Genomic DNA, 27,013 nt, shown 5'->3' with positions numbered 1-27,013 from the left:
CCAGGGCCGCTGGCTGTATCCAGCCGCCTTGCAGTAGGCCCCGGTAACGGGCCCGCAGAGCTGAGGTGACAGAGTCCTCACCAGGACGGGACGGCGCTGTCACGTAGGGGACACGCGTCCCGCCGCCGCCCCTTCCCGCCCCGGTGCCCTGGGACCGTTCCCACAGCGCTGAGGGGTCTGTGCTGAGTGTCCTAACCGCTGGGCACGCTCGAGAGGACCACCGCTGCCAATACCAACACGCTCCACATTCCCTTTCCCAGCCTACCGAATCTTCCTAAAGGAGGTGTCCCAAAACTGCGAACCAGAACAGCCGGTGGCATATTCAGCCACAGACGAAGCCCAGGAATCCCACTACTTGCGTCCTGACAAAGATCTATGTGAATCAAAGGCAGGGCGTTTCCAGTGTCCCCCTTTCTGATGCCGGCTTTTGTTCAGTCTCAGCTGGCAGCAGTCCCTTCTCTCGCACACTCCCAGTCGAATAGAAACAATAGGAGTGTGTGACCACACTTTGGCTTCATGTGTTGGGATTACAAGCTCTTGGAGGCAGAGATTTTTTTACGTGGCAATGCTATTTACACTTGAGTCCTATCGATTAAAGGTGGACTTTGACTCATCATGCCCTGCTCTTCTACCCTCTATATTAAGCCCTTTAGAAGCTTTTCAACCCGGATCGTGATGGAGTGGGGAGGAAGAGAACGAGCCTGAGGCTCAGTGTCTTCGAGGATTCACCTGCTGTGGTGTCTGGATTTGCTGGAGCCGGGCAGTTTCCTGGTGATGAGCCATACCTGCTCCACCAAGTGGCACCAGCTGCCTTTGTTGTTGGTCCTTTTGTCCTCAGTTGAGGCCAGTGAGTTACAACTCAGTAACAGTTGAAAGAGCAGTGAAAGAACACTACAGCGATACACGTGTCTCTAAAAGAACTGCAAGATCCGTATCGCAGAACTTTTAGGGAGGTTTCTGTTGGTGTTTCAGTTTTCTGGTTCCTGTTTCATGTGCTTGATTAGTCACGAATGTGGAGGGAACGGGCAGAAAAAGGGGTGGGTGAAGGATGGGAGCCGTGGCGGTCACTAGATGGCACCCCAAGCCCGTCCGGGAGCAGCCGAGGGCGGGCCCGTGGCGGCCTCGGCCGTGCCTTGCACACGACTTCGCTGTAAAGGTTTTTCTCCTGCCCGTGGGCTGCGAGCCCTGTCGACCCGGGCAATCCATCCTGTCTTGCCGTTCCCAGGTAGTAAGAATCAGGTGTGTAAGGAAAAGCGAGGCTGTACAGAACAGCAAGCTGTTTCTTCAACCCTGTCTCTCCACAGCTTCACTAACTGCTCTATTTCAAAAATAAAGTGTTAAAGGCTAATTAAAGTGGTAAATAGAACAGTTGAAGTCTGGTAGCCTCCTGTTGGGATACAAACCATGCAGTGAGGACTGCCTGCAGTGAGTTGTGAGGAGGATGATGGCATGCTGGGGTCCACACAAGAAATGAAACATTTCACTCTATCTTCAGTTAATTGTGCTCCTTTGCATGTTCCACATTTCACCTCAGATATGAGAACACATCTCACCGAATGAATCTTCTTCAAGTACTGATAAAACACTGCATAGTGTCAATCACTCTTGAAAAGAGAAATTTCATTCAACGTTTTTAAAGAAAAATGCCACTTGTTTGCCTGTTTCTGAATATAAGTGGACTTTATCCCTTCCTGAGAAACTCATTCCCCATGAAGTGACTGCACCTCTCAATATGATTTGGGTCTTTATGAGGGTATTAGACTTACTGGGAATGTCTCAGAGACAATTACAGAACTGATACTACAAAATTAGGCCAGATACAGTGATGTGTGGAATGGTATCAGTTTCCCCAAAGGGAAATTTGAGTTTCCATATCCCTTAACAGATGTTGAGCATGATCTAGTTTTGTGCTGGTATAAAAAAAAAGACTTTGGCAGCTGTTATTTGGTCAGTCTCATCACACTTCCCCATACAGAGAGTGTTCACAAAGTGAAAACATTCAGATCAGTCTATAGCAATTAGGTTTACAGTGCTTCAAAAATTAATTTGTCTTCATCCAGCTAGTTGCAATAGGAAGAGGTATTTGGGGACAAATTAAACCTTTCTGCAATTCTACATGTTCTCTTGGGGGCTTCATTTGTATCAGTAATGGCTCACAGGGAATGAATGCAAGCAAACAGTAGTACAGGACTCACTCCAGCAGCTAAGTCGGACTTGTACTGCCTCATGACGCCACTGGGATATAAAAGCTCAGACTCAGATGACAAAACCCCACATCTCTTAGGTAACTCCTCCTCTGCCACAGTCAAGGTCCTTTGCAAACAGTAAGAAAGTAAGTGGTAAAATATGTTTGTGAGTTGTGATAACTCTTAACTGTGAATTTTAGGACCTGATCGGTTGCTAAATTGGTAATTGCTACTGATGTCCAAGAGGAGAAATTTCAGTGGGCTGAATTTCGGAATATGGCTGAGAAGGGAGACACAGTTGGCCCCATAGCCATGGCCCAGCTCAATCAGAAATATGTTCCAGTTGGGGTCATCTGTGTTCTTCGACTTCTTGTAATACCTCCAGTACTATTTGGAATGTTTAATAATGGAATCTGACCTCCGCACAGGCGAGGTAAATGCTAATGATGCCTGTCTACTTCTCAGGGCATTCAAGTGGAATGTTTTTCACAAACATAGTGAAAAAAAGGTTTAAAATACCTGAAATTTAACTGCATTGAGTTCAATAGAACAGAGTGGAAGCAGAGTGAAAAATCAGACTGTTCTTCAGAATGTTCTTTGTATTCCATAAATATTCCCTAAACAAAACGGTCACTTAATTTAATTTAATGCTGTTTTCTAAATTTACCTAAATTCAATTTTATAATTTAATGATAGATTTTTTAAAAATTAATTTTAAATTTCCTAACATTGAAATGGGTAGCACAAAACTCATCTTACAAAGTTAATGATCTTTTATTTTAATTTATCAGAGAAGATGTTTTGTTTGTTTGTTTAGGTGGATCTGACCTAAAATTTCCTGTATTTTTTCATTTTGTTCAGAGAACTAAAATATTTTCATGTTGCTGTTCATTTTACCAAAGCTCATATATTCAGTATACTCAAGTTGCTTATACTAAACATTTTGATACATAACAAATCTGTTTAATTGGTCTGTGTAGACAGGATAGAAGCTACATTTCCATGCCAAATCCATGATTTTTACCGTGTTTGCAGTCTCATCAATCCAAACTGACAGCCTCATGGTTTGTAAGAGTGGCAGCTTGTTGAGCCCCTTTTATCTGATTTGTTGATTAACTGCTTCGATACCTGCAAGCCAGTCATTGTCTCAAGTTTGTTTGGTCCCTTAACACTGCTGAATAATCTGTCATATTGGTCCTGAGTGCCATGGAGTGGCAGCACTTACATAAAGTAGGTGAATTATAAAGAGGAGAGATGGGAAGATTCAGAATTTCTTTGCATTTACATTTAATTTAATAGTTTAACTGTAAGAGACGTACACCACAATGCCTGGATTCCATTCAGAGCTCATTTCAAATGTCAAGTACACCACATTTGGGTGCTGTCTCTTCTAGCCTCTCATCTTCTCTTTTGTCTAAAGGCTTGTGCAGCAACTGATGCCCTTCTTGAAGACAGCATGTCTAAAAGCAATAAGTAGAATACCCCCACCAGCTGGTATTTGATAGGGAAAGTTTTATGATTTTTTGTAAGGTTGTTGTTGCTCTCTTTTTCAACACCACTTGCTTGTTCAAGTGGTGTTTCAACATCACTTGATCTTTGTCTTGACTGCTTTGACTCAAAGAACCTTTCATAAATTCTTACTATATTTTTCATTTGTCTAGACTTTCCTCCTCTTCCTCTTCTTTTTTCACAAAGCTTCTTCAGACACCCCACACAGTACCAGCTTCAAAATCAAGAGGGAATTCATGGTCAAAACATATGCTTCTCTGTGAAAATTACTTTAAATCAGCCATCATATTTCAGGCAGACTCTTCAGATCAGTTCCCCTAGTTTTCTGTACCAATCAGTCTATGCTGCATCATATTAATTACATCCATTATAGAGAGAAGATGGCAACAAAGTAACTATGGCATGTTGGATTCTCGTTTACCCGCATTCCATTTTGTAGGAGTATTTGTGCAATCTATGAAGTCCAGATTCCCCCTCTTTCCAATGCATATGAACAGGAAGAAAGTGAGGAAATGTAAGCTGTAATTGAGGAAGGTGTTCCTTCAGTCAACCCTTCTGTGGCATACTGCTGACTTGTCTGGATCACTGGCTGTCAGTTCAAACCACAGTGTCTGAAATAAGTTCAAGAGCTGGTTTCACCCTTTGGCTGGGATCATTCCATTGTACTGGTATCTGAATGCCTCGTGTGTATCAGAAACAGGTATCCTGCTCTAGCGTACCAATACAATTTATGGTCTAGTAACCCTCCTTCATCCAGTGCTCCTTCCATCTTGTGGCAGCAGACAAGGTGAATTGGCTGGTACCTGACAAATATTCTTTCCTTTGTTTCCTTCTTAGTACATACAAGCTGTATTGGTTTCATCAAGGAGACAAAGCACAAATGTCTTCACGTAGGTCTAAAAGTAGTCTTAAGGCAGGTACATTAGCTCATTTTCCTCAAGGAGTTTCCCATCTGGTTTTATTGAAGGTCTCTCTGTCCAGCCTTTCCTCATTACCCTGCAGGGGTGTTCACGCTGTTCTTATCAGAAGGGGAAGAGAGGCTTCTGCACTTCAATGCTAATAGTCCACAAACCCATTTCCTAGAATCAAAAGGATTTGCCTGTCTTCGTTTTTTGTGTCATGTCTCTGTACAATCTAGACCTCACACAGTGTCATCGCTCTTGCATTCTCCACTTGAATTTTTCAATCATATTTTTTATTTATAACTATGTCCTGACCTGACTGATGCTTTAAAGTTGCAGCTGACCCTTTAATGTTAACTGAGTGAGTTACCAGGGAAGCAGTGACTCTACTTCAGCTGTGGTGATGATGATGCTGCTTTCAAAATTTCTTCAACTAATGAGCCATTATAAGTAGTAATAAAGTTGTTTGTTGGAGCCACATGTCCCTCGGAAACACTCAGCCCATGCTAATTACAGTGGGTCAGCAAAGAGGTCAAGGCTCATAAGTGTTTGGGAGGGGGCATTGAACAGTAATGCTGAGAGGTGTTGAAAATAGTTGCAGGGAATGTTCATTATACAGCTGGTTCACATGAACTTTCTCCACCCATTAAAAACAAAACTCATTTTGAAGACACTTGTGAAATCTGTGCTTTACAAATCAAGCTCCCTTATGTCTCAGTAACTGGTAATAATACCCAGATATATGAAACTGCAGTGGAATCAACAAAGAACTCATCTGTGCAAGGTGGGTTTAGTCTCAGTTAGAGCTAGAAATGAGATTTTGCATGACTGTGCTGCCACATTAGAGCCATTGCACAGCTTTGCTCTGTGGAATTAATTCATACTCTGCAGATTTTGCTACTGACTTCCATGACCTTTGGACCAAGTCTACTGCTGGTTTGTTCTCATTCCTGAAGAGCCCCAGCCTGTCTGACAGACAGATAGAGCACTTCCTCAGGGAACAGTGCAACTGTAAGCCCTGGTTCTGCAGTTGTCGCAGTGTGAGTGACAGAGCAAAGCTAGTTACTTGTGGATGTTTGCATGGCTATTAAATTCTCCTAAGTTCTAATAAAAAGTGACAGTGAGGGGAAGGTGTACAATAAAAATAAGATGATGAGAAAGAGATGTGCAATTAACTAATTCTTATGTCATAACTAATCAGTATATTTGTATCTAAGTTGTTCATATTGCTAAGAAATTGCACTATATTTACTATTCAAATAAGCATGGCATAATAGGATAAAAGCTGTCTATTTTCTGCTTAGTTTCTTAGCCAAATTCCAGAGTCAAAAAGCTTTTAAGGCGTAGATAAATCTGACAAATACTTAACTTTGAACCTGTGCTTGTGTGTGCTTCATATTCACAAAAGTGAAATCCCCTGTGGTAGTCAATGCTCTGAGAATGATGTCCGTAGGAGAAAGAGCGTACTTGCCTGTTAGTATGTCTGCAACACTGCAGAAAACAGGAAGAAATTAATAAATAGAGGTGAAATTTTCATGCAGATACTGGAAGAAAATGTCCTTTTGATTAAAACAAGAATCTGGACATTTTGAAATACTGTAGTGAGTTAAAAAAAAAAGAACTTTTGAAATATGTAATCCTTGCTGTAACCCACGTTTACCCAATTGGTATTTTTTATTTTCTGTTTTTCACTTATTTTGAAGATTTCATAGCAAGTAGTGTTCCCCAAGGTTTAAGAAGCATTCATTCACTGCCAAAAATGGTATATGAAATTATATTCTTCAGATAAATCAGTTTTTCCCTGATAAAATGCAAATGAAACATTTTAGAAAGCATCATATACAGAAAGTATGCTGGAGGAAGTTGAAGTATATGGAATGTCTGCACCTATTTTCTCTAAGGGTTTCAGCACTTCTTTATTAGAAGCCCCCTGTCAATAGAAGACGTCGGTCCATTGTCACATACTGAACATCATATTACCTCCAAAGTTAGAAATTGTTTGAAAGACCACATGAAGTGTTGATCAGCCTGTGAGCATCTAACTTCAGTGAAACTTGTGAGATGATGAATTATTTTTCTTCAGGGTAGCTAAACTGATTTCTGCAAAGCTGACTTCTGAAACTGAGGAGGAGTTCCAAGTCAGCTAATGTGTCTCTATGATCTTGAGGATGAAGGTTGATGTAAAATATACTCATTTGTTCGTAAACATAACATTTTAGCAAAATACTGATGTTCTATAACCTCTTTGAATGTACAAGAAGTGATATGAGTAACACAGTGTGCTCAGTAACTGCATATCAATTGCAAAAATCAGTAAATCTATTGTTTAGACCCACAAACAGGAAATCAGCTTCTTGTCAAGTTTCCTGTGAAGTGTGTGACACAATTGATGTGAGTTTAACCTAGATGCATAATTATGTGTGTCATACAGGTGAAAGATCTTAAAAGGGAGCCTATCATCCTTCCACTTCAGTAATGACATAGTTTTAAGTACAAGCATGTGCTGACCACCAGCATGCAAGGAGATTGTACATAGAAAAATACCGTTTGTTGTTATTTTGTTTAGCTTGAGTTGGTTGTATGTTTTTCACATTATTCCAGTGTGTTTGCACAACCAATAAGGACACCAGAGTTGACTATTCTTGTTTATTGAATAACTCATATCAAATAAACACTTTTGGAAGTCTGACCACAGAAAGTAAAAGCATTCCTTTGAGAGAAGAAAAATCAGAAATCCTCACTGAAAGAGAAGGATCTCTTCTTGCTTTATTATTAAATGCCTGAGGAGAAGGCATGATTTCAAGTGGCATGACTGAAGTGTGGACACACCAGGGTGGGAGTTCTTGTGTGGGCTGTACACAGTCAGGGGGGGTCACAATGTGTACTTGAGATGTTCAGAGATGCATTAACCATTTTCACTCTGTAGCCTCTTAGGTGAAGAGAGTTTTCCTGTGCCAGTTCCAAGACAAACTATGAAGTCACTAATTTATTTTGTTCCCGTCGAAACTGTTCCTGTCTCTCTATAGTGCTTTACTGTCTGGACAGATTGTAGTGTACAAGGACTCAGGTGTCCAGAATGTTATTATTTAGAACTGAAAACCTGCTGTATTTAATTTTGAAACAATTGCCATATGTTCTTTTTTCTTCCTCACTATTTACTGATTTCACTGATGTGAGAGGAAACCATATAGTTACTCTACTTCAGTAGCGTCAGAACAGAAATTTAAGAGCCTGTTTTATTCATTTAGGAACACGCAGTTGGATTATTTTGGAGTCTGGGCTCCTAAGAAAATAAGCACTCTTCCTAAAGTGGGGAAATTGAAGATTCTCAGTACTTGCCTGTTCCATTCAGATGGGTTCTTTAGTTCCTTTGCTTTAAGTGTGTGACAAAGCCATTAACTTGGATGGGGGCATTAACACACTGAAAGGTGGGTGCAGAGGTCAGCAGCAGGAAGCCAAAAAGAAGTGAACGGGATGTTTTGGTGATTTGGTGATTTTGGCAGTTTACTTCACCAAATGCAAGTGCTACACAATTATTTTCTCATTCCTCTGTTTCACTTTCCCATGCTGATCTCTTTCCTGGGTGCTGACGCTTTTCTTCTACCCTGTCTCTGCTAACATCTTCTACTAAATCAAGCAACAACTTGCCTTTGTGACAAGTGAATGACTCCTGAAAGCTGCAGGGACCTGTGTCATCTGAGCCGTCAGAATTCCAGTACCTTTTTCCAGGATGCTGGCGTTTCTCACCATATACATCTACCTCATAATTCCAGCCTCTTTTGCTGGGACGCTGGTGCTTGTACATCGGATATCTTCTGCCTGGATGTTCTCTTTTAGATAACTCATTCATGTAGGTTAGCTGTGCCCTAGGGCTGTATGCAAACTGATCCAACGGTGACTTTCTGCTGGGAAGCTGTTGCCTTTTCAGCTCCAGATAGACATCAAGGTCATCTTCCATCTCCCTTTTTCCTGGATGCTGCCTCTTCTGAATGTCTCCATAAGCTGTCTCTTCCTCAACATCTCTTTTCCCAGGATGCTGTCTCTTCTCCAGAATACTTAGGTACTTTTTCCCAGGGTGTTGTCTTTTGGAAAGCCGTTGTAGCAGAGGGGCATTTGATTCTGTCCAAGGAAAAGAATAAGGTTAATAAAACCCCATAATCTTCCCTAAGGAAGTTGTAATAGGAATTTGTGGAGCAGAATCATAATCTGTTGCTTTTTGAAAGCCAACTCAGTATTTCCAGCTACCAGTTGTAACACTATTAGTATATCTTACTCATTCTTCGGCTCTTTTTAATATTTCAGTGCTTGGATCAACACAACCAATTCTCAGCATTGATGTGAAGAAGGAGAATGGCTTTTCCTGTGGGCACTTGGGGCCAGCTCGTCTTCCACTATGGAAGGACCCAGTGCTCCTATTTGCTGGAAGGCACCTCTGTGCTGTTTCTTGCAATCCCTGAGTCTGATCTTCCGCTGCTGTGACAACTGGTAGCAGAGCATCTACAAGGTGGGAGATAGATGTAGACACTGGAGCAGCCTCTAGCATTCCCAGCCATGGAAAAAGCCTGCCTCTGTTGGGGGGTAGGAACCAGTGGATCAGGGCAGTAGGTGAATGGCAGCACCCCCACCTCGAATTTGCATTAAGTGCAGGGTCCACAGCTGCAGAATGTCCTTCATGGGACCTCTCAGAGCTTCACTAGGGAAGTACCTGCTGGACAAGCAGGTTTTCTGTGACAAGCTTCTACCTTTTTATTATGCAGCAGCTGCTTAGTGATAGTACAGCCTTTCCTGAGCAAAGAGATCTTAGAAAAGAAAGCATCTGTGAAGAACTGTCTGTCAGTGTATTGTGGCAGCCCTCTTATCCTTCCCTTCCCCTTAGTTCCAGTGCTAAGTAAGAAGATTAAGATCTGGAAATCATACCTTGGATCTAATGATCTCGGTCAAGTGCTATGCTATTACCAAATGGGTGTCCCCAGTGATATATATACCTTTATTAATCTCTTCCTCTTCAGCTTTCTTGAGGACAGACTGGAGAATGAGGCTTTCAGATCTCTGAAGGATGTCATCCAGGGGACTTTTTCCTATGTTCTCACTCTCCTCTGGAAGGAGATGTCCCCCACTGAAGCAAACACCACACGAGGTCAAGCAGAGGAGTAGCAGTGGCAGCTGGATGGATGGCATTGTGGGACAGGGGTTCCTGCAACTTCCATTGGACAGAGAACAACAGGGGAGGAGGATGGAGCAAACAAACCTAGCAATAACTGCAATATTTGCAGACACTGAAAAACAAATATGGCACTGCTGTAGGGATTGAAGTCTCTTAGGGTCTTTCCTCATTTCTGTTATTAACCTCTCCATTTGTTTTTTATCCTTCAAAGCATCTAAATTCTTCATAATTAAAATCGGGTAGTTGTTCATTTTTCTGGCAGAATAAATATGATATGAACTTCCTGAGGCACAGGTCATTCTGAAAAACAGTGATTTTACTCTGCCTTCTGTCAAGAGGCAAACATAATTTCCCCCTTGAACTCTGTATGCACAAGGTGTAGACAGCTATCTCCATCAGGCAATTCCCTTTGTTAAGAGTTAATTTTAAAATGATACTGAGATTAGCAGCACTTCCATTCCACCCTTAGTTATAGGCAAACCTAAATAATCCACTAGTTTTTTGCTGTCTTTTTCTATACATTTAAAGTAGCCATGTGCTGGATATTTGTCAGGCTAAGAAGACAGCTATGCTCTGTGTGGCAGGGAGATTTCTTGCATGGAAACAAATGAGGGAAGTACCTTATATTTTTTTCAGAAACATAGTAATAATTGTATCCTCTATTACCTCTTGCCCGGATACCAAGTGTTTTCCTATTTCTCCTAGCTAGCACTGAATTCCTAACATGCTAAGGGATTTATTTTACAGTAAGCAGAGTTCCTTCAGTAGAATGGAATACATCTTTAATACTACTGTAGCTGTCATTTATCTTATATCTTCAGAACATAAAAGAAATGCACAATTTTATGAAGTCCTACAAATTTCCCAAATAGAAAATTAGTTCATTACCTTTTTTATTGGCAGGTTTTTATCAGTTCTGATCAAATCCTTGAGTAACAGCCCTAAGAAAATCACATAGTCAATTTGACTCAGAGCAATCTTTAGACAGAAAGGTAAAATCCACTAAAAAGAAAATTATTTGATAAATTACCTGATTTGTAGTTTCAGATTTTTGCTTGATGCATCTGCCAAGTCCTTTAAAGCTGTTTGTGCACCTGAGCTTCCGTTGCCCTTTTGCTGCTGCAGGCACACGGAGTGTCCAACAGAAGCGTTGCTGTGTGCTCTCTGCAGGGCTCACGTCTCTGTACTTATAGTCTACTGCCTCTGGACCCTTTATGCAAACAGCTCTGAGGTAATTTAGGGGATATGATGTGGGGTTTTTTTTGTTTTGGGTTGTTTTTTTTTTTTACTGCTCTCAGAGAGCTGCATTTTTAATGCATTTAAGATTCACACAGTTATCTGCTGGCCTCCATAAATCCATGCTCGGCTCCCAGAAACCATTATTTTCCCATTCTCTAAAGAGATTATGTTGAACTTTATGTAACTCAGCATAAAGAAAAGGAGGTTTTCTTTGCTTAACAAAACCAAGCTTGTTTGTCCTCTATTAAGCATGTGTTTTGGAATAAAAGTAGAGAGGTAGATAATTAATTAGGCTAGGGAAGAAAGACAATGGCAAAAATGTAACGGATTAGATTTAAGTAAGTGTATACCCTGGGTTCTTATTCTGAATGACACTATACAGTTTCTGGCTCACAGTTCCATATTTTTTTGGCATAGGCTTCCACAGAAAGTATTTTAGAATATGAGGTGCACAGCATTAAATATTAAAACATGTTTGTGTTGCTGCTATGTGCTTCAAAAAGCATTATACAATTGTGACTTGAAATAAGACTCCCTGGCTTTAACCTGTTGTCTACTTAACATACTGCTCCACACAGTACTGCTCATACAGGGGGGAACAACTCCTTGGAATTTCCTAGGTGTAGGAACTCCCTAAGGTCTCTCAGGTACAACACCTGAGTTTAAACAGTTACTGTATTGCCCTATGAAAGTGGGCATCGATGAAATAGGAAGCTGCCCGGTTTCATTCTCCTTAAAATCCGCTTCTTGACACACTTTTGAGCTTACTTTTAGAGAACATGTGTAAAGCACTGTGTTATAATTACATCCCCATGCAAAGCTCCTCAGCAGGTGCAAAATTATATTCACAGTGCAATGCCCAGGACTTCCAGCCTGGCCAGCTTTGCCTCTTTGCTCAGAATTATTTTATCTTATTTTGGACTTATTTAGTAGTTTTAGTGCTTTGTTTAAAAGAAGAAACTTAAAATTCAGCACCTCAGAGAGTTGGGGTTTTTAATGAAAAATGTCCTTTTTCTATTTCACAGCTGGAAAACTGTCTGATTTTAATATGATATCCTTTCTTTTAGAGTTCTGTTTTGCTTTTTTCCAGCTACATTTTTTCAGTTTCATTTCCTCTACAGGTGATTTTTCTATTTAAAAGATTTCTGGAGGTTTGTTTTATGAGTGTAAAGGTTCTTTCCTCCCCCTGACTGCAGAATTACTCATGGCACTGCAATGAATTCATGGGTAGGAGGGAGAGTTTGTTTCCTCAAACTCCAGAGTGTTCCAAGCTATACTTTTTTTGTCTTGTCAAAAATACATTGACACCCCAGACTTGCCCAGAGCTTCTGTCAGCACAGAGTTTGGCTCCCAGTCCACATCTAAGTCTGTGGTAGGTTCTAGAATTGCACAGAGATGTTGAACTTCCACATTTCACATCTAAATACAGCATTTCAGCATCACTGTGATTCTCAATCCTTTGTCCAACTGCTGTATCTTATCACAAGTGTATCAAGTCCCTTGATCTTTTGCGTCAGATCAGTTGAGGAAGTTCCTGAATTTTCTTTTAAACATTCTCAAGGGCACCCCAGCTTCTCAAGGTGCTTCTAAATGAAGAAACTGGGAGGCAGACAACTCCTCCAAAACCAGAGTCAGACCCATACACGTGATCTGTGAGGACTGAGGTCTATGTTGCTCCCCTCTCCAGCTTGCGTGTTACATGTGTTGCTGACTGCAGTCACTCACCATGTGGCACCAGGATCCTGGTGCCTCCACTTGTGCTGAGCACTTGTCCAGCTCAGTGTTGGTGTTCATAGCAGTGGGGCCTTCACATTGGGGCTGTCACTGGCCACAGAGTTAGTCCCTAAAAAGATCTCAAAGGGGAATAATGAGAAAATCTGCTGCTAACCCTAGTCTCATCTCTGTTTTAAAGAATATAAACATGTTTTGTACAGTTAGTCAGCCATGAGTTGGGCAGAAAGTTCTCCTTGGCAGATTTTTGAATTTCTATATCTTATTTTGACTGCCTTGCTCTTGTCACTGTCAGAGATAAGTAACTGAAGTACATTGCTCATCTTTAGTATAGTCATCCCTCCAGGAATCCTGAAATATAGAAGTTGTTATGGGAACTGCTTTTCTTTACCTATAGGAATAAAAAATACTCTTGTTTGGAATCTATGGCTCATTGCATTTGTTATCAGTTTCACTAGGAGACACTGAATTTTAAGTGGTTTGCCCTTTGTCACAGATCCGTAGTTTTAGAATTAAGAAGTTAGACCAGAATCTGTTCTGGTCTAAAGTTAGCCTTTCTTTATAGAAAATAGGTTTGGTTTCTGGTAGAACCTCACAGGACACACATCTTTCCCATTTAAAAGGTTACCTACATGGCATTACTTCTGTGTGCAAGAATGAGAGAAATACCTTCACTGACTACTTAAGGCATCCAATTGGTTTTTATTAACAGTACACTGTCACTAGGACTGTAATTTTGATCTTCTCATCTCTTTAAATAACTTTAACCTCTTGGATATTTCCTGAATTGTATTTCTTGCAATGACTGCAAATCTAAGCTGTTCTGTCTGAACTTCCTCTTGTTAACAGTGCTGTGAATTAGGAATGACTTGTTTGCTAACAGAAATGAGAGTCAAATCAGCTATTTTGTTTTCTCTGGAAAATGTAAAAGCACAGTTTATATCACTCCTCCCTGTTTGTTCCTTGATTGAACTACTCAGGCAGAAAATTAGGGAGATGGATATCAGTAATAGGTGGACAATTCTCTCTTTCCATGTGATTTCTTAACATGATCCTTCCTGCATAAGAACGGGTAAATAGTTTGCCCTGGAGAAGGATGTATTGTATTTTTGTGAGAGGTGTAATTCCAGCTTTTCTTCATTTTGATTTTAATGACATCGGAATGCCAGAGTATGTACAGCCACAATGATCTTTAGACGGTATATTATTAGACCCATAATATAGTTTTACAAGGGAGGCAAGCCTTCAGGAGTACAAACCTTTCTTAGGCCCAAGGAAATGCATTCATGTCTGAAAGTTTGTCTCTCCTCTTAGAATTAAAAAAGGACTTGTGATCTCCCAGAACTGTCAGCTTTTTGTGGCAATAGATGTCACTAGAATAGAAGATATTATACCTAATCTACAAACCTTGTATTAAATATTAATAATTAATGGAGGCAGAGTTTTAAGCAACTTCTATCTGCTAGTCCCCAAAATTCATTTGCTAAGTAAATGGACCTAGACAGTTCTGAGTGGATGTAATGACACATGAAGGAGGTTTTTGAAATGCAGCCTACTGCGGTCACCACCAGTATTAGCAAAAGTGATCCCTTTGTGTAAACGTACCCAGCAAGGGGGGCTTCACTATGGGCAGCAGATCAGCTTATCATAGGCCAGCTGGTTTTGCTGCAAGTCATCACAAAACCAAAACCCTTGAGGAATAATAAGGACAGCTTTCCTATTTGTTTTCATTAGCTGTGAATATAAAATCTAGGAGGGGAAACGAAGGTAACTCATCTATCATGTTCTCTTTCTTCCAGCACTGAGCACCCACCACAGTACTTCTCTTGTGGCCTAGTGCAAAGATCTGTAGTGGTAAACACTTGTTTGTGATGTGAGCTCTGTGGCCTTTTGGAGGTGAGCTTTAATTACAGCCAGGGGAAGAAATTGGGCTGGAGAATCTGGTGAAATTATTAGAAGCTCTGCTGGCTGATGTTGAATGGCACTTGAAGCATGACCTGAACATGGTAAGGACGTGTAAAGGATTCCTTTTGAAGGCTGTGTAACCTTCAATTGACACGTCCTTGTCAAAAATTCCAGAAATGGCAAAACCTTTTGCTCTGACTGTAAGGCCCAGACTTTCATAGTTCTGCAAACATAAAAGTGTTGAAGCCTAATTTTTTGAATTCATTGAAACTAATAGAAAACCCTTTGAGGAAACTTAATATATGGAGAGATTAGGCCTTCTGTTTTAAATAATGAGTAGGATGAGTATTGAAGGAGATTGAGAACATTTATTTCTTTGTGAGGAAGCTCTTAATAGAATTACTGAGTAAATTCCACATGGAACACATACACAGCTCTCCTCATCAATTTCAATCCAAAAAGGGAACTATTATATTAGAAGGAAAGGGCAGTATCCCACATATCATTAAAACTATTGCCAAAAGGTGTATAAATAACATGTTGCTTGTCTCGGCTAAATAGTTGTATTGTTCATGAGGAAGCAAACCCAAAGCATTATGACATTAATGCCACATATTGGTTAACTGACAGATTTTTCAATATTAAACAGCATATTAGGCAGCCAAAACTTGACAGGCTTAATTGTATACTTAAGAGTCAGACTAACTCACAGTTTATTCTTTCTGGGAGGGTGGCAGTTTGGAATTAAAGATCTCAATAGATTCATTGTAGTGATTCTTTATTTTGTAATTATCTCCACAATGTTTATGCAGAATCATTTCTATAGTTTTCTAGTCAAGTGAACCCTGTGATTTGGGAAGAAAATTGCCATCATCAGAAAGAATATTTCTGTGCCCTTGTTTCAGGCATAGTCCAGGATCTTTCAAAACAAATGTCAGTAAATGAAACAGACATGGCTCTATGCCTCCAAGCATCAAAAAAACCTTCCAGCTCCCCAGCCTGTTGTTTTTTCGCAGCTACTGAAGACATGACTCAAGATCTTCTTCACTTCCAACAGTCATCAGATGAAGCAAATTTACAGCTCAGTTCACCTTGCCAAAATACTATGTTTGAACTGGGGCGAATTTCATCATATAGCAAGAATAGATTTGGGGAAATTAGATTTAGAATGGTAGAAAACATTCAGCTTACTTTTCAGAAGCAAGTCTGATTCACACTGTGAGGTAAATTGCAAAGTCAGTTGGATGGTTGTAGATAGAAGATCACTACTTCCATAGAAATTAAAGAAGTGACATGGTGATGTGCTTGCTCTGTGCCTGTCCCTTACAGTCACTGCTAAGACATACTAATTATGACAGAGAAGCCATAATTTGGTGTGAAGAGATGGAAATTTGTGAGGTAGAGTTTCTAAGAGATTTAGTGTTTGGCACCAAGTGTTTGAAAGTGCTGATTTGGATTTTGAAGTCCACAATCCTCAGCTTGCAGCCAGTACTCCTGTCCAGTTCACTAGAAGCAATCAGCAGAGAGCATATTTGGATAGTCTGCCTGCCAGTCCTGGCTGGTTCAGTTGTCAGGTACAAGGCTCCAAAGCTCCTGAAGGCTTGACACAAATGGTGCATCCCCAGTGATTGGGAATCAGAGAGCACAAGTTAAGAATAGGACGTAAAAGCAGAATGAAAAGTTCCAGAACTGTTCCTTGTGCCTCACTGTAGAACATCATCCTCTCAAAATTTAGATATTTCTATAGCAGCTTTTAAAATTAAAGACGTGTATATCTTATTGTTGCGTTTGGCTGTTGTAAAAGACAACGTTCAAAGTTCATTTAAAATTATTCTGTAAAGTGACCTCAAGCCTGGCTTTAAGGATGCAGCACAAATATGATTTACCCTTAACTTGTATAAGTTGATGTGCTAAGAAAGGGAAATAGGCCCGTGGCAGGACCACCTCAAAAAGGCCGATGTGTTTGTGCCTATCTATACACAACACCTAAGAACTGCTCTTCTACTGGAGGAGCACCCTGGAATCAGACGTAGAGAGGAATTTTGAACAGGAATCTAGTTTAACTAACAAAGTTAACTTCTGGTACCAGTCATGTCAGCTGATCTGGTTGAATTAGGTAACAGTCCAGGTATTGCTCCTTCTCCTCAGGTGTTCCTGTCTGCCTGTGATGATGAATGTGTGTAATGCTGGATTTTACTTATGAACCGTTCCTGTCTATTCTGTCTAGTACCTTTGTCTTTCTTAATAGCTACTAAGTTATTTGGTCTACTCATTTTGTGAGGGCTTAAATTTGCTGACCATGTTCCTGCAGTAAGATTAGACATTTTATCTTTTCAGCTACTCATTTTAAGAGTCTTGTAGCACAGCAACAGTGAAGATCAGAATCCTGTTGTCATAAGTACTATGGTGAAGTAAAATCTGAAACTGTCTTCCCAAGAGAGTTAGAATGAAATCTAGGTGTATATGCATACCTCTCCATGTGCACCTATACCTATCATGCATCTACACATGCACCTGGAGGTGTATGAAATGATGAAGCAAGAGGGTGGGGTAATCATGTCAGTTGCGTTGGCCATAAATATGATATTTCAAGAATTTGGGTAGCTGTAAATCAGCATCAAGCTAATCAGGACCAGGTTACAGTTGATTTGTGAGTTTTGCTACAGTATTGAAAAAGGATGTGAAAGAAAGAAGACAGTCATTTTATCCTGGCATGGATTTCCTCCCTTTCGTAAGAAGAGGCTTATAAGAAAGCTGGTCACTTGCCATTACCAGAAGGATAAAGACGTGCAGGTTTTGCTGTCTGATTCCAGCACAAGCCATTTATAGGATGGTCTTAGCAAATACTAATGATATAGTTTACTCTTTCTAGTATTGTCCATTAGTCTCACTGTGTCTGCAGGGCACATGGCTACAGGAATTTTTATTCCTGTCACTTGCAACCATTACTAACGATACCAGTGAAACTGGAAGCTCTTACTTAGAATCCAAGCCTTCACTGTAGCAAATATATGGATTTATGGCACTAGAGGTGTGGCTGGAAGACAACTGGGAAGTGCTACTGCCTGTACTTGACTAACCACAGAAGTCACCAGAGATCTGGTATGCTGCCATGTGTGCCTTGTGTAGAGCACAGTAGGTTGGGAGTTCTTTCCTTGGTGGATTGTGTGAACTAACTGGTTAATATGAGGGAAGTTTACGGAGTACTCAGTATAGAACTGCTCCCTTGCCCATTGTGCACAGTCATTTAGATGGAGCTTGATGCGCAGCTGAGAGACTTGGAGTGGAGGGAAGGTCTCCACAACCAGTTGCTCAAGACCATTTTCATATTGTACTATGAGCTACATAACAACAATGACCTTTATCTAATTTGCACCTTTATAACTTTTATAGTCATTGTAATAACGATAGACTCTTCCACAGGTGCTTAATGGGTTTGTTTACGAGCAAACATCATAAAGTGAGAATCAATAGGTATTCAGATGCCATTTTGGGGGCAGGAATTGCAATTATTGAACAAATACTAGATATTATTCTTTATGGGACAATAAAGACGCACATGAGGTCAGTGACGTATCTGCTGAGACCAGGAGTAGTATTGATTTTTAGAAATAGCTTCTGTGATATTCTTGTGGATTTCACTTCTCATCAGTCCAGCTGGCAGACTCTGCATCTCAAGAGAAGCTGAGTGAATGAACATGTAGCACTGGAGTAAAAGTTCCTTGAGTCATTTAACACCAGCTTCTGCTGAGAAGACTGTGAGGCACAAAGTCTGTGTGCCTCCTAGGTTTTGTGTCATTCTCTTCCCCTGGGTGTTTTCAGCAAAGCCTGAGCATGAACAAAGATACATTTAAAAGTAGCTGGAGAATGGTTTGCAGATGCAAACTACAGCATGTATGTTGTATTTTTATAAGCACCAAGCTGAGAGACCACATGGTTATTTGATTAGAATGGAGCCTGAGAACTGAGCTGATTTTTTTTCTGTCTCTTACATTGAATTGCTCTGTGATTTTCAGTGACTCATTGAGGAAAAAATCCAACTGTAGTTAAAATCACAGTCAGACATTTCATAGACGGTAACTGGAATTAAGTAAGCCCTTAAATATCAGAGTTTTGTGTTCGCTGTCCACAAATAAGCTATAGTGATACGATACAAAGAGTTTTGATACTTGTGATATGCTTTAACAGTCACAAATTATGACAAGAGAAGTAAAAATTGTTATTTATAGTTTGTTGGGGTTTTTCCTAGGGAGCAAGTAGACTTCACCAAGCCTGGTGGGCATGGCATGCAATTTCTAGTAAAGAAAATGGTGAATACAAAACTCATGTTTAATCTGACTCTGGTGAAGCTTTGGTGTAGTCAATTGTGACAAAAACACAATTTTATATCATACATATGTTAAATATCAGCAATTTCACAGGATTCTTTCTACAAACTGCTGATGGCTTTAATAAACAGTTTTCTCCTCCAGATTTCTTTCTTTCCTTGTTGAAGCTGCTATCAGATTTGAAATGTTCTATGTTGACAGGTAAATGGTGTGATGGAATTCTAGAATGCACTCCTGGAATGGCTGGTGATAGTCTTCCTTGAATGTGGTACAAGAGAATGCAGGGTTTGGAATTACTTCCAAAGGATGAAGAAAAAGGACATTCATAAAAGCAATCCTTTTGTTAAATTTCCTCTGTGATGATCTATAGGTATCCTAGCAAATGCTTACACATCTAGAAACTGTAACAAAAGTAAAGCAACTAGAAAAAGTAAAAAACCCAAAAACCTCTTGGGAGTTGCTTTCACGCCTGCATTTCCATGAGTGATTCAGAGATCATAATGGAAACTACAAAATTAAAACTTTCAGAACATTCTATTTTATAGCTTTTATTCAAAAATATGACCCCATATTTTGACATTTGAAATAGCTTATCAAGACATGCAGGCTGCCTAGCACTGGCATTAACTCTGTCCCAGCCAGACCTAATACAGCAGTGGTTACAGAGGAGCTCTGAACTATACGTAAAAAGGGCTCTGAATTAGCTTGTTTTTTCCCTTGTCTGGATAAAGAAGCCAGTTTTGCCAGTCAAGAGAGGTGCAATGTGCTCACTCTGTAGCAAGCTTAAATTGCAAAGTTATTAAGTCCTTTTCAGCCTCAGGTAGCTACAGATTATTTAATTGCAGGTTGAGTGATCTACAGTAGTAGAGAGTTTGGGGACCTCATGAGGTAAAACAGTATCTGATTACAAGTAGATCATGGTTTATTTAGATTTCTGCTTCAGAATATGGACTCCAAGGTGATATAGTCTGGACCTGCCTACTTAAAAATTTAGCAGACTACAAGTTCTGCAGACTACAAGTTTTGTAATCTGCAGAACTAACTTCTGTTAGTTCTACACTAACAGAACTAACAGAACTTCTTTTTTCTTCTGCACTAACTTCTGTTCTTAGAGTTCTCAGCTGCCTGACAAATTGACAACACACAAAATTAAAAACCAATGTAATGACAGTGAATTTACAGTTAAGTGGTGACATTTTCAAAGGGTTATCTTTCCCATTTAAACACAAAGGAAGTAGCCAGGTTTGCTCAAGTAGTTGTTGTCTTGGTTGCTTTGATCCTTTGAAGATCTGACAACATATGGAACAGTGGCAGCTTCTAGATACCAGGTACTGTCCTCTTTTTCTGGCTGTGAGAGCAGAAGCAGAGCCCTACTATAGCATGTGAATCAACTGCAACCCTTGAAATTGTCCAGATGTAGCGTAAGTGTGACTGTAGCAGAATTTAACTGCTATCTCCTAGGAACCCAAGTGAAAAGATTAAGTTAAATGAATGATATTGTGTCATCTGACTTGATATTGCCAGACGTTGCTAAAAGGTCTTTGCTTATTTAATGTTTATCTACTTCAGGAAATATATTAATGTCTGAGCCAGGCAAGGAAACCTGGTCTGACTGTAAGAGTGGGGGTAGAAACTGCAAAGGGGCCTCAGTCCCAGCTCAGGTGATGCAAGTGTGAATGCCAGAGTGGCTCCTGGATGGTCAGACGGAAGTTTCCTTAACACTGCACAGGTGCTGCTGTACTGTTCAGAGACCAGTGAACCAAAGGGGAGCTATAGCCATCCTATTATCTTTAATTGGTATAAAGTAATATTGTCCTTGTGTTATTGAATTTTCAGCATCCAAATGATGATGGAAATTTTCGAACCAGATGTGCTTTCTCCAGGATCCTTGCAGATGTTTCTAATTAACGTGACTGTGCCTGAACAATTTTGTCTCGATTACATGGCAATTCTCCTGGTACTCAGGAGTGTAAGACTTTAGGCTTTACTTGTTCAAACTTGTATTTGTCTTATTCCAGTAATATTAACACAAACCCTGTAGCCTGTCTAGCAATGGAAACAGAACACAAATAACAAACAGTTTGTGTTTTTAAAGAGACTTACATATCCAACTATGGAAAAACAATCAATGACCATTTAGGTGCTTCTGACTGAACAAGATGTCTTTAAATTAAGTCTCACATCTCATATGAGAATTGAAAACAAGAACACTCTAACTTCCTAATTGAGCCACTGAAGAGCAAAGAAAGAAGTCTGAGTTGTTTGGCCGGGTGACATGTATGCTTCCACCAGGGGTCTTCAGCAGGGGGGCATTTTTCCTTTAGGCATCTGTCACAGGGAAGAACTGCCTTTTGGGGAGCAGAAAGGCTGGGGAGAAAACTAAAATACTCACTTGGTGACCCTGAAATTAGGCAGCAGTTGGTGATAATTTTCTGATATTTTTCTTCATTCAAAGAACTCACTAGTTTTAGAATGAATTGGTGGTGCAAGAGTTGGAGCACAGTCACCCAGCTGGAGGTACTGAGAGTAGAATTGGGGCAGCTGGTGCTAGACCAGTGTCATCTGTGTCACTGTAAACCATAATCAGATCTAATTGCACACAAGCACTGAAACAACACTCTCATTCCTCTTTCTTCCTATCCACACTGCTCCAAATTCATGCTTGCATAAATTGTAGGGACTGCTCAGCCCCAGTTGATTTAATTCAGCATACTGATCAGATGTATCAAGAAGGGTCAAAATTTGGCACAGAGCTAGACATTCCCATGACAAAGGCTGAAATGATACTCTGCTTTCATCCTGATGTAATAAGACCTGCTTCTCAGTACAAGTAAGTCTAGAGTGGCAACAATTGTGTTGTTGATCTTTGCTTATTATGTCAAGGGCAGGTGTGATGTTATCTGCCTTTTTAGAAAGACCTGAATATGCTATATGTATTAGTACTAGGAATTAAAAGCCTCTTGAATCTGCTTACCTGAGCCACAAAAGGGAAGCTGCCAAGCTGCTCTCATAATTATCAAAAAGTTAAATCTTGTATGGAAATAAGAGCCAAAGTGATTAAGAATTCATTTGCAAAGGAAGCAAAGATTACAAACTTGTTTGTTTTCTCACACCTGTTCTCCACTTAAGCAGTACAATAAAGCAAGGCATAGTTAATGCACTTTTCCCTAAAATTATTAATGTACTCAGGGGAATATGATCAGCTGAGGCTTTGGAGATCACACTGCCATTTGCCCAATTATACCTAATCACAACACATCGTTCCAGCAAAATGTGTCTATTCTTTGGTAGGTTACATTTCCTCTCGGCCTTTTACTTATTGATCCAGTAGTACCTCATGCAGAACAAACTTGTTTTGTTGGCAAGTTGTGTTTATGAGAACAGAAAAATCTTTTATATTACATTTTTAACATCTGACTAAGTCAGTGAGAGGAAAAGCTTCCTGTATGGAGCATGACAAATTTTCGTGATTTTTGTAAAACAAAGCAATAAATCAAATGTCTGTATGATTTGGGCTATACAGATAATTCATGTTCTGTGTTCAGTATTTCTTTCTGCTTTGATGTCATAAAGCATCTTAAACTATGTCTGCATTACATAGCATTTAGAGTAAACGATCGCTTTAATCTCGTACTCTAAGCAGGTACATATTCCGTTCATTACAGAAAATCATATGTTTGCTCAGCAAAGCTGCAGCATCATGAAGCTCAAGGCATATTTACTTTTTTTTTGGAGGGGAGGTTGGGGTTTTTTGGGTTTGGTGAATTTGTTTGTTTGTTTGGGCTTTTTGTTTGTTTTTTGTTTGTTTTTGGGTTTTTTTTTTTGAAGTGGAAGGGCTTGAAAAAAGCTGGTGAAATGATGTATCCCTGACTAAAACACTTAAAACATTTTTGTGTCTCCTGTGAGTGTTCATGACAAGTACAAGCTGATGAGTAAGGGCAGGGTTGGATTCTGATTGCTCTTACAAATTGTCTCTCTTGTTACTTTTTTAATAGCTGTAAACTGCAACAAAAGAAATTGTCTTTTCAAATGCAGAATCATATCAAGGTAGTTCACTACCATCATTCAGCACTTTCTAGTTGGATTACTGCTGTGGTCTTCAGACCCTTTGGAGTTTAGTTTTTAAAATTTTCAGCCTCACCATTATTGCTGTCCTTCCTTACAGCATTTTTCCTGAAGTTCTCTCTTGTAGGCTGGCATCCTTCTTGTAAGAACCTCCAGTTTTGTTCTCACAAAGGTTCCTCCCAATAATTTGAGCTGGGGGAGTATACATGGGTTTTGTATTCCCCTTGTGAAGCCTGAAAGCACTGAGTCTGAGAAATGAAGCTGAGTGCACTGGCCACTGCTTGAATCCATTTTGTTTCCCTCACAGCCTTCATTTTCTGAATGCATGCTCAGAAAGATGGCAAACCTGGCAGTTTTTACTTAGAGGAAAACATGAAAACATGTTTTTTCTCTCCCAGTGTATGAGAACTGGGAGTTTATCATTCAATGTCACAGAGAAATTTATTATGCCACCAAATGATTCCTCCCAAGCTAAGAATTGATCCTTTGTTCTTAAGTAAACATTGCAGTTAATCATAATAATTCTGAGACATCTCGTTCCAGTGACTGGATCAATAATGTCTTTGATGGTGTCCTGCAGTGTTTTCCTGTCATTCCTCGGGACCTCTCTGTCACCTACTGTTCTTCCAGATCCCAGTGCAATAACCTGCTGCAGCGGTGAGAATGCTGTCAGCCCCTTCCCACTCATGTAGGACTCAGCCAGGAGGATATGGATGAGGCCTCAGATGAGAGTGCTTGTAATCAATGTCCATGTGAACTCCACAGTTTCCCTCTCACTGAGGCTGGGAGATTTCCCCTGCCATATCACAACAGTCAGACCTAATGCCCATAGGATGATTGCCATGAGCCTGCCTTTGGGCAGAAATACGGAAAGATATCCACATTCCCCTTCTCATCCAGAGGCTCAGAGTAAACCTGCCAGAGAGCAGTGAGTCCAGGGGCTCACTGAGGGATGGAGGACCAGGAGGTGAGCAGCTACAGGGCAGGTGGGGCAGGGGCCTCCCAGTGTGGCACCTGAGGGCACACCTGTGTGCAGGGCACAGGGCAGCACTGGCGATGGCAGCCAGAGTCAACCAGAGCATCAGGGCAGTTTGTGGTGACAACGTCCAGCCACGACATCAGTCCATGGGTCAGGATCAGTTCTAGTGACAGTAACCAGGGTTACATGTGATTGCCAGGCAGGTCTGTAGAGTCAAGACAGGTGATCTAGGCTTGGTAGACCTGGCCACAGCCTCTGGGCCTCTCCTGTTGATCCTGCTCAGATGCTAGGGGAGGCCTGGCTTTTGGAGGCTGCTGCCTTGCCAGCTGTGCTATGGTGTTTGGCTCCTGGCTCTCCATACTTTATTGAGTAGTCAGCCCTTGCTGTGCCCGCTTTTTACCCTTTCTCTCCTTCTCCCATTGTAAAACATGCAGCTTAGGGATGGGAAGAAATCTGAGCAGTCAGTTTTAAAGATGGAGTTGCAAAACAGAATAGTGCTGTGTCGCTTGCTTACCCAGAGTTAGATGTGCTAATCTTAAATAATTTCTGAATTTTTCTGATAGACAAGGCTGGTTGCATGTTTGTTACACAGAAGCCTTGGTCATTCAAAAATTGCCAGACAAGGGTGTGGGTTCTTTGTGGGGCTTCTTAAGTTTTTCAGGGTTGTGGTTTCTTCTTTTTATACTACTTTGGTGACACAAATCCCATCTTGTTCAGATGTAGTTACAGAGAAACCAACAATATGTGCTATAGGTTCCTGTAAGATCTAATATAACTGTATTCTCATGAAAACACTTAAGTGCTGATGTCTCCCACCAACTTCAATGGTTTTAGCTCACTTACACATATGGAGAGTAAGAAATATTTGTATTTGCCTTAGAAGCGTAAACACCTAAGTCTGTAATGGTATTGCAGTAAAAAGGTTTATACAAAGTATAACTAAAATTTTAAAAGGCACCTTGCCCCATTCTCTCTTAGTCCTCTTCATCTGAAAGCAAAGGTGAGTTCTTAGATCATAGCTGAAAACCTTAAGGACATAGGCTACAATAAGAATTTGTTCTCTTAACTACATTAGAAGCCAACAGTCTTCCTATGGTTGTAAAGCACCTCTACTAAACTCAGAGGAAAAATTTTAAGGTATGCTTTAAAATAATTGCAAATGAATTTCTAGTTTATTACTTGCCTGCAAGTCAAGAACTGAGCTTAGCCTAACATGTTCCTACACTTTGTTCTTATGATGTGATTTTACTCCAAGCTTAATTCCATACTGGTTAGTTAATTGAAGTATGTAAAAGGTAATTTTAAGTTAATGCACTGGGATTGAACTACATAATATTGCACAGCCTTTTTGCAGCAGTCTGAATAGAAGATAGTTAAGGGCTCTAAAATATGGTGCATACTTAGATGCTGTAAACTGACCAAAGTGGGATGGACATATTTTAAAATTTGTAGAATTTAATTTTAATCCTGGATTTAAATATCCCAAATTCAGATGTTGTCAGCCAGATCTCAAGTCAATGACCTGGATTCATCATTAAGTCCAGCATCAGTTTTTCACCTCAGGCTATCCCTCCGTTCCCTGATATTCTGTATTTCAGGGCACGCAGTGCATAATGCAGTTCTTTAGCCAGTCTTATTCTCTCATTCTCTCTCATATACACAGTTAAAATGGAAGACAGGGAAGAAGTGGAAAACAAGGACCTCCTGCATTCTTGCATTTATTTTTTTCCCAGCCTGATTTGTGCTTCTGGGCAGACTATGAAATTCAGGTCACACAGTACCGCCAAAGCTGAGCCTATCCCAGTAGTCTGTTGAAAATGGAGAGAATATGCTCAGTACAAGTCTGTCCTTCACAGTCTGTTCCCTGAACCAGCTCATTTGGCCTGAATAACTCAAAGGCCTGCAGTTTCCACATTTCATTTGGATCCCAGCATTTTAGTGGATATAAAGTTCTTAGGTATTTCAACTGCAGTTTGCAAAGAACTTTGTAAGGAAAAAATGCAGAAATGCATCTGTGAATTTATAATAGTCAGGTTTTATTATTGATTTCTAACTGACCTGAATCTCTGTTTCCCAAATCCATCTTAACACTACATTGGTTTGAATAAAACCCCATTTTTACTACACCCCTTCCAAATTTGTAATTCAGTGTTACAAACTTAGCTCCTTGTTTAACCTCTATGTGGACATTAAGTGTGAGGCAGGACAGACACCTAGATGGCAAGAGCAGCTGCTGACAGTAGATGCCAAGAGGCAGTGAGGCTCTTGTGGTCCTTCTAAGGATGAGCACAGTCACTCTGAGTGATGCAGTGCTGTTGGGTACTTTTACAGGGTTCAGACTAGTGGCTTGCTAACATTTGGTTAATTGTCAGTGGTGCCGATGAAGCTGAGTACTGCATTAGAGGGGCAGTATGAACTTCTAGGAACAGCAGCAGGAGCAATGCCTGCCCGCTCCTTTCTGTGGTAGAGGGACACCACCTGGCTATCCAGTCTGAAACACATGCTATGATTTATTTCACTTGCAGATCCAAGCCCACATGGGATCCTGAAGCCTCTGCTATGATTAACTAGTGCTGTGTGCCTTCTCCATTTGTCCAACAGTGACCGGCCACCAAAGGTTTCAGTAGTTCCACACTTCCTCAGTTCAGTCATTCTTCCCTTTTTGTACAATGGAAGAATTAAACAATTTCTGTCTTGATTCTCAGACAGGACATCAACAAAGTTTGAGTTTTGAGGTTTTCTACAGAAAATAATAATTGTGTTGAGTTGAGGTGCAGGTTATGGGTCAGTAGTAAACAGTAAAGGGCCAGTAGGGAAGTCTAGCCCGGACAACAGATATGAAACAGGTGTTTCAGCCTAATGTGAGTGCGCCCTGACCCTGGAGCTATCGGTATGTGCGGTCTGCCTGAGTGTATGTCCATAACACCTACTGCCCGTGGGGCTCAGTCCCAGCCCGATCCCCGCGTGTTTCCAGCTCAGCCCCAGCCCGATCCCAGCCCCGCTCA

General features: G+C 40.5%; 1 protein-coding gene across 1 annotated transcript; it reads right to left on the bottom strand.

Moving 5' to 3' along the window:
• Positions 1–7,144: 7,144 nt before the first annotated feature.
• Positions 7,145–9,790, bottom strand: TRH (thyrotropin releasing hormone). The gene is made up of 2 exons (XM_005426643.2): positions 9,583–9,790; positions 7,145–8,716 (listed from the first exon to the last, which is right to left on the bottom strand). The coding sequence occupies exons 1-2, from the start codon at positions 9,773–9,775 to the stop codon at positions 8,139–8,141; spliced, it is 771 nt and encodes a 256-aa protein (XP_005426700.2). The 5' UTR covers positions 9,776–9,790; the 3' UTR covers positions 7,145–8,138.
• Positions 9,791–27,013: the final 17,223 nt, after the last annotated feature.

The sequence above is a fragment of the Geospiza fortis genome, unplaced genomic scaffold, assembly GCF_000277835.1.
Source record: "Geospiza fortis unplaced genomic scaffold, GeoFor_1.0 scaffold128, whole genome shotgun sequence".
Lineage (NCBI taxonomy): Eukaryota > Metazoa > Chordata > Aves > Passeriformes > Thraupidae > Geospiza > Geospiza fortis.
The sequence above is the reverse complement of the archived record's forward strand: the minus strand, read 5'-3'. Positions and strand labels throughout refer to the sequence as shown.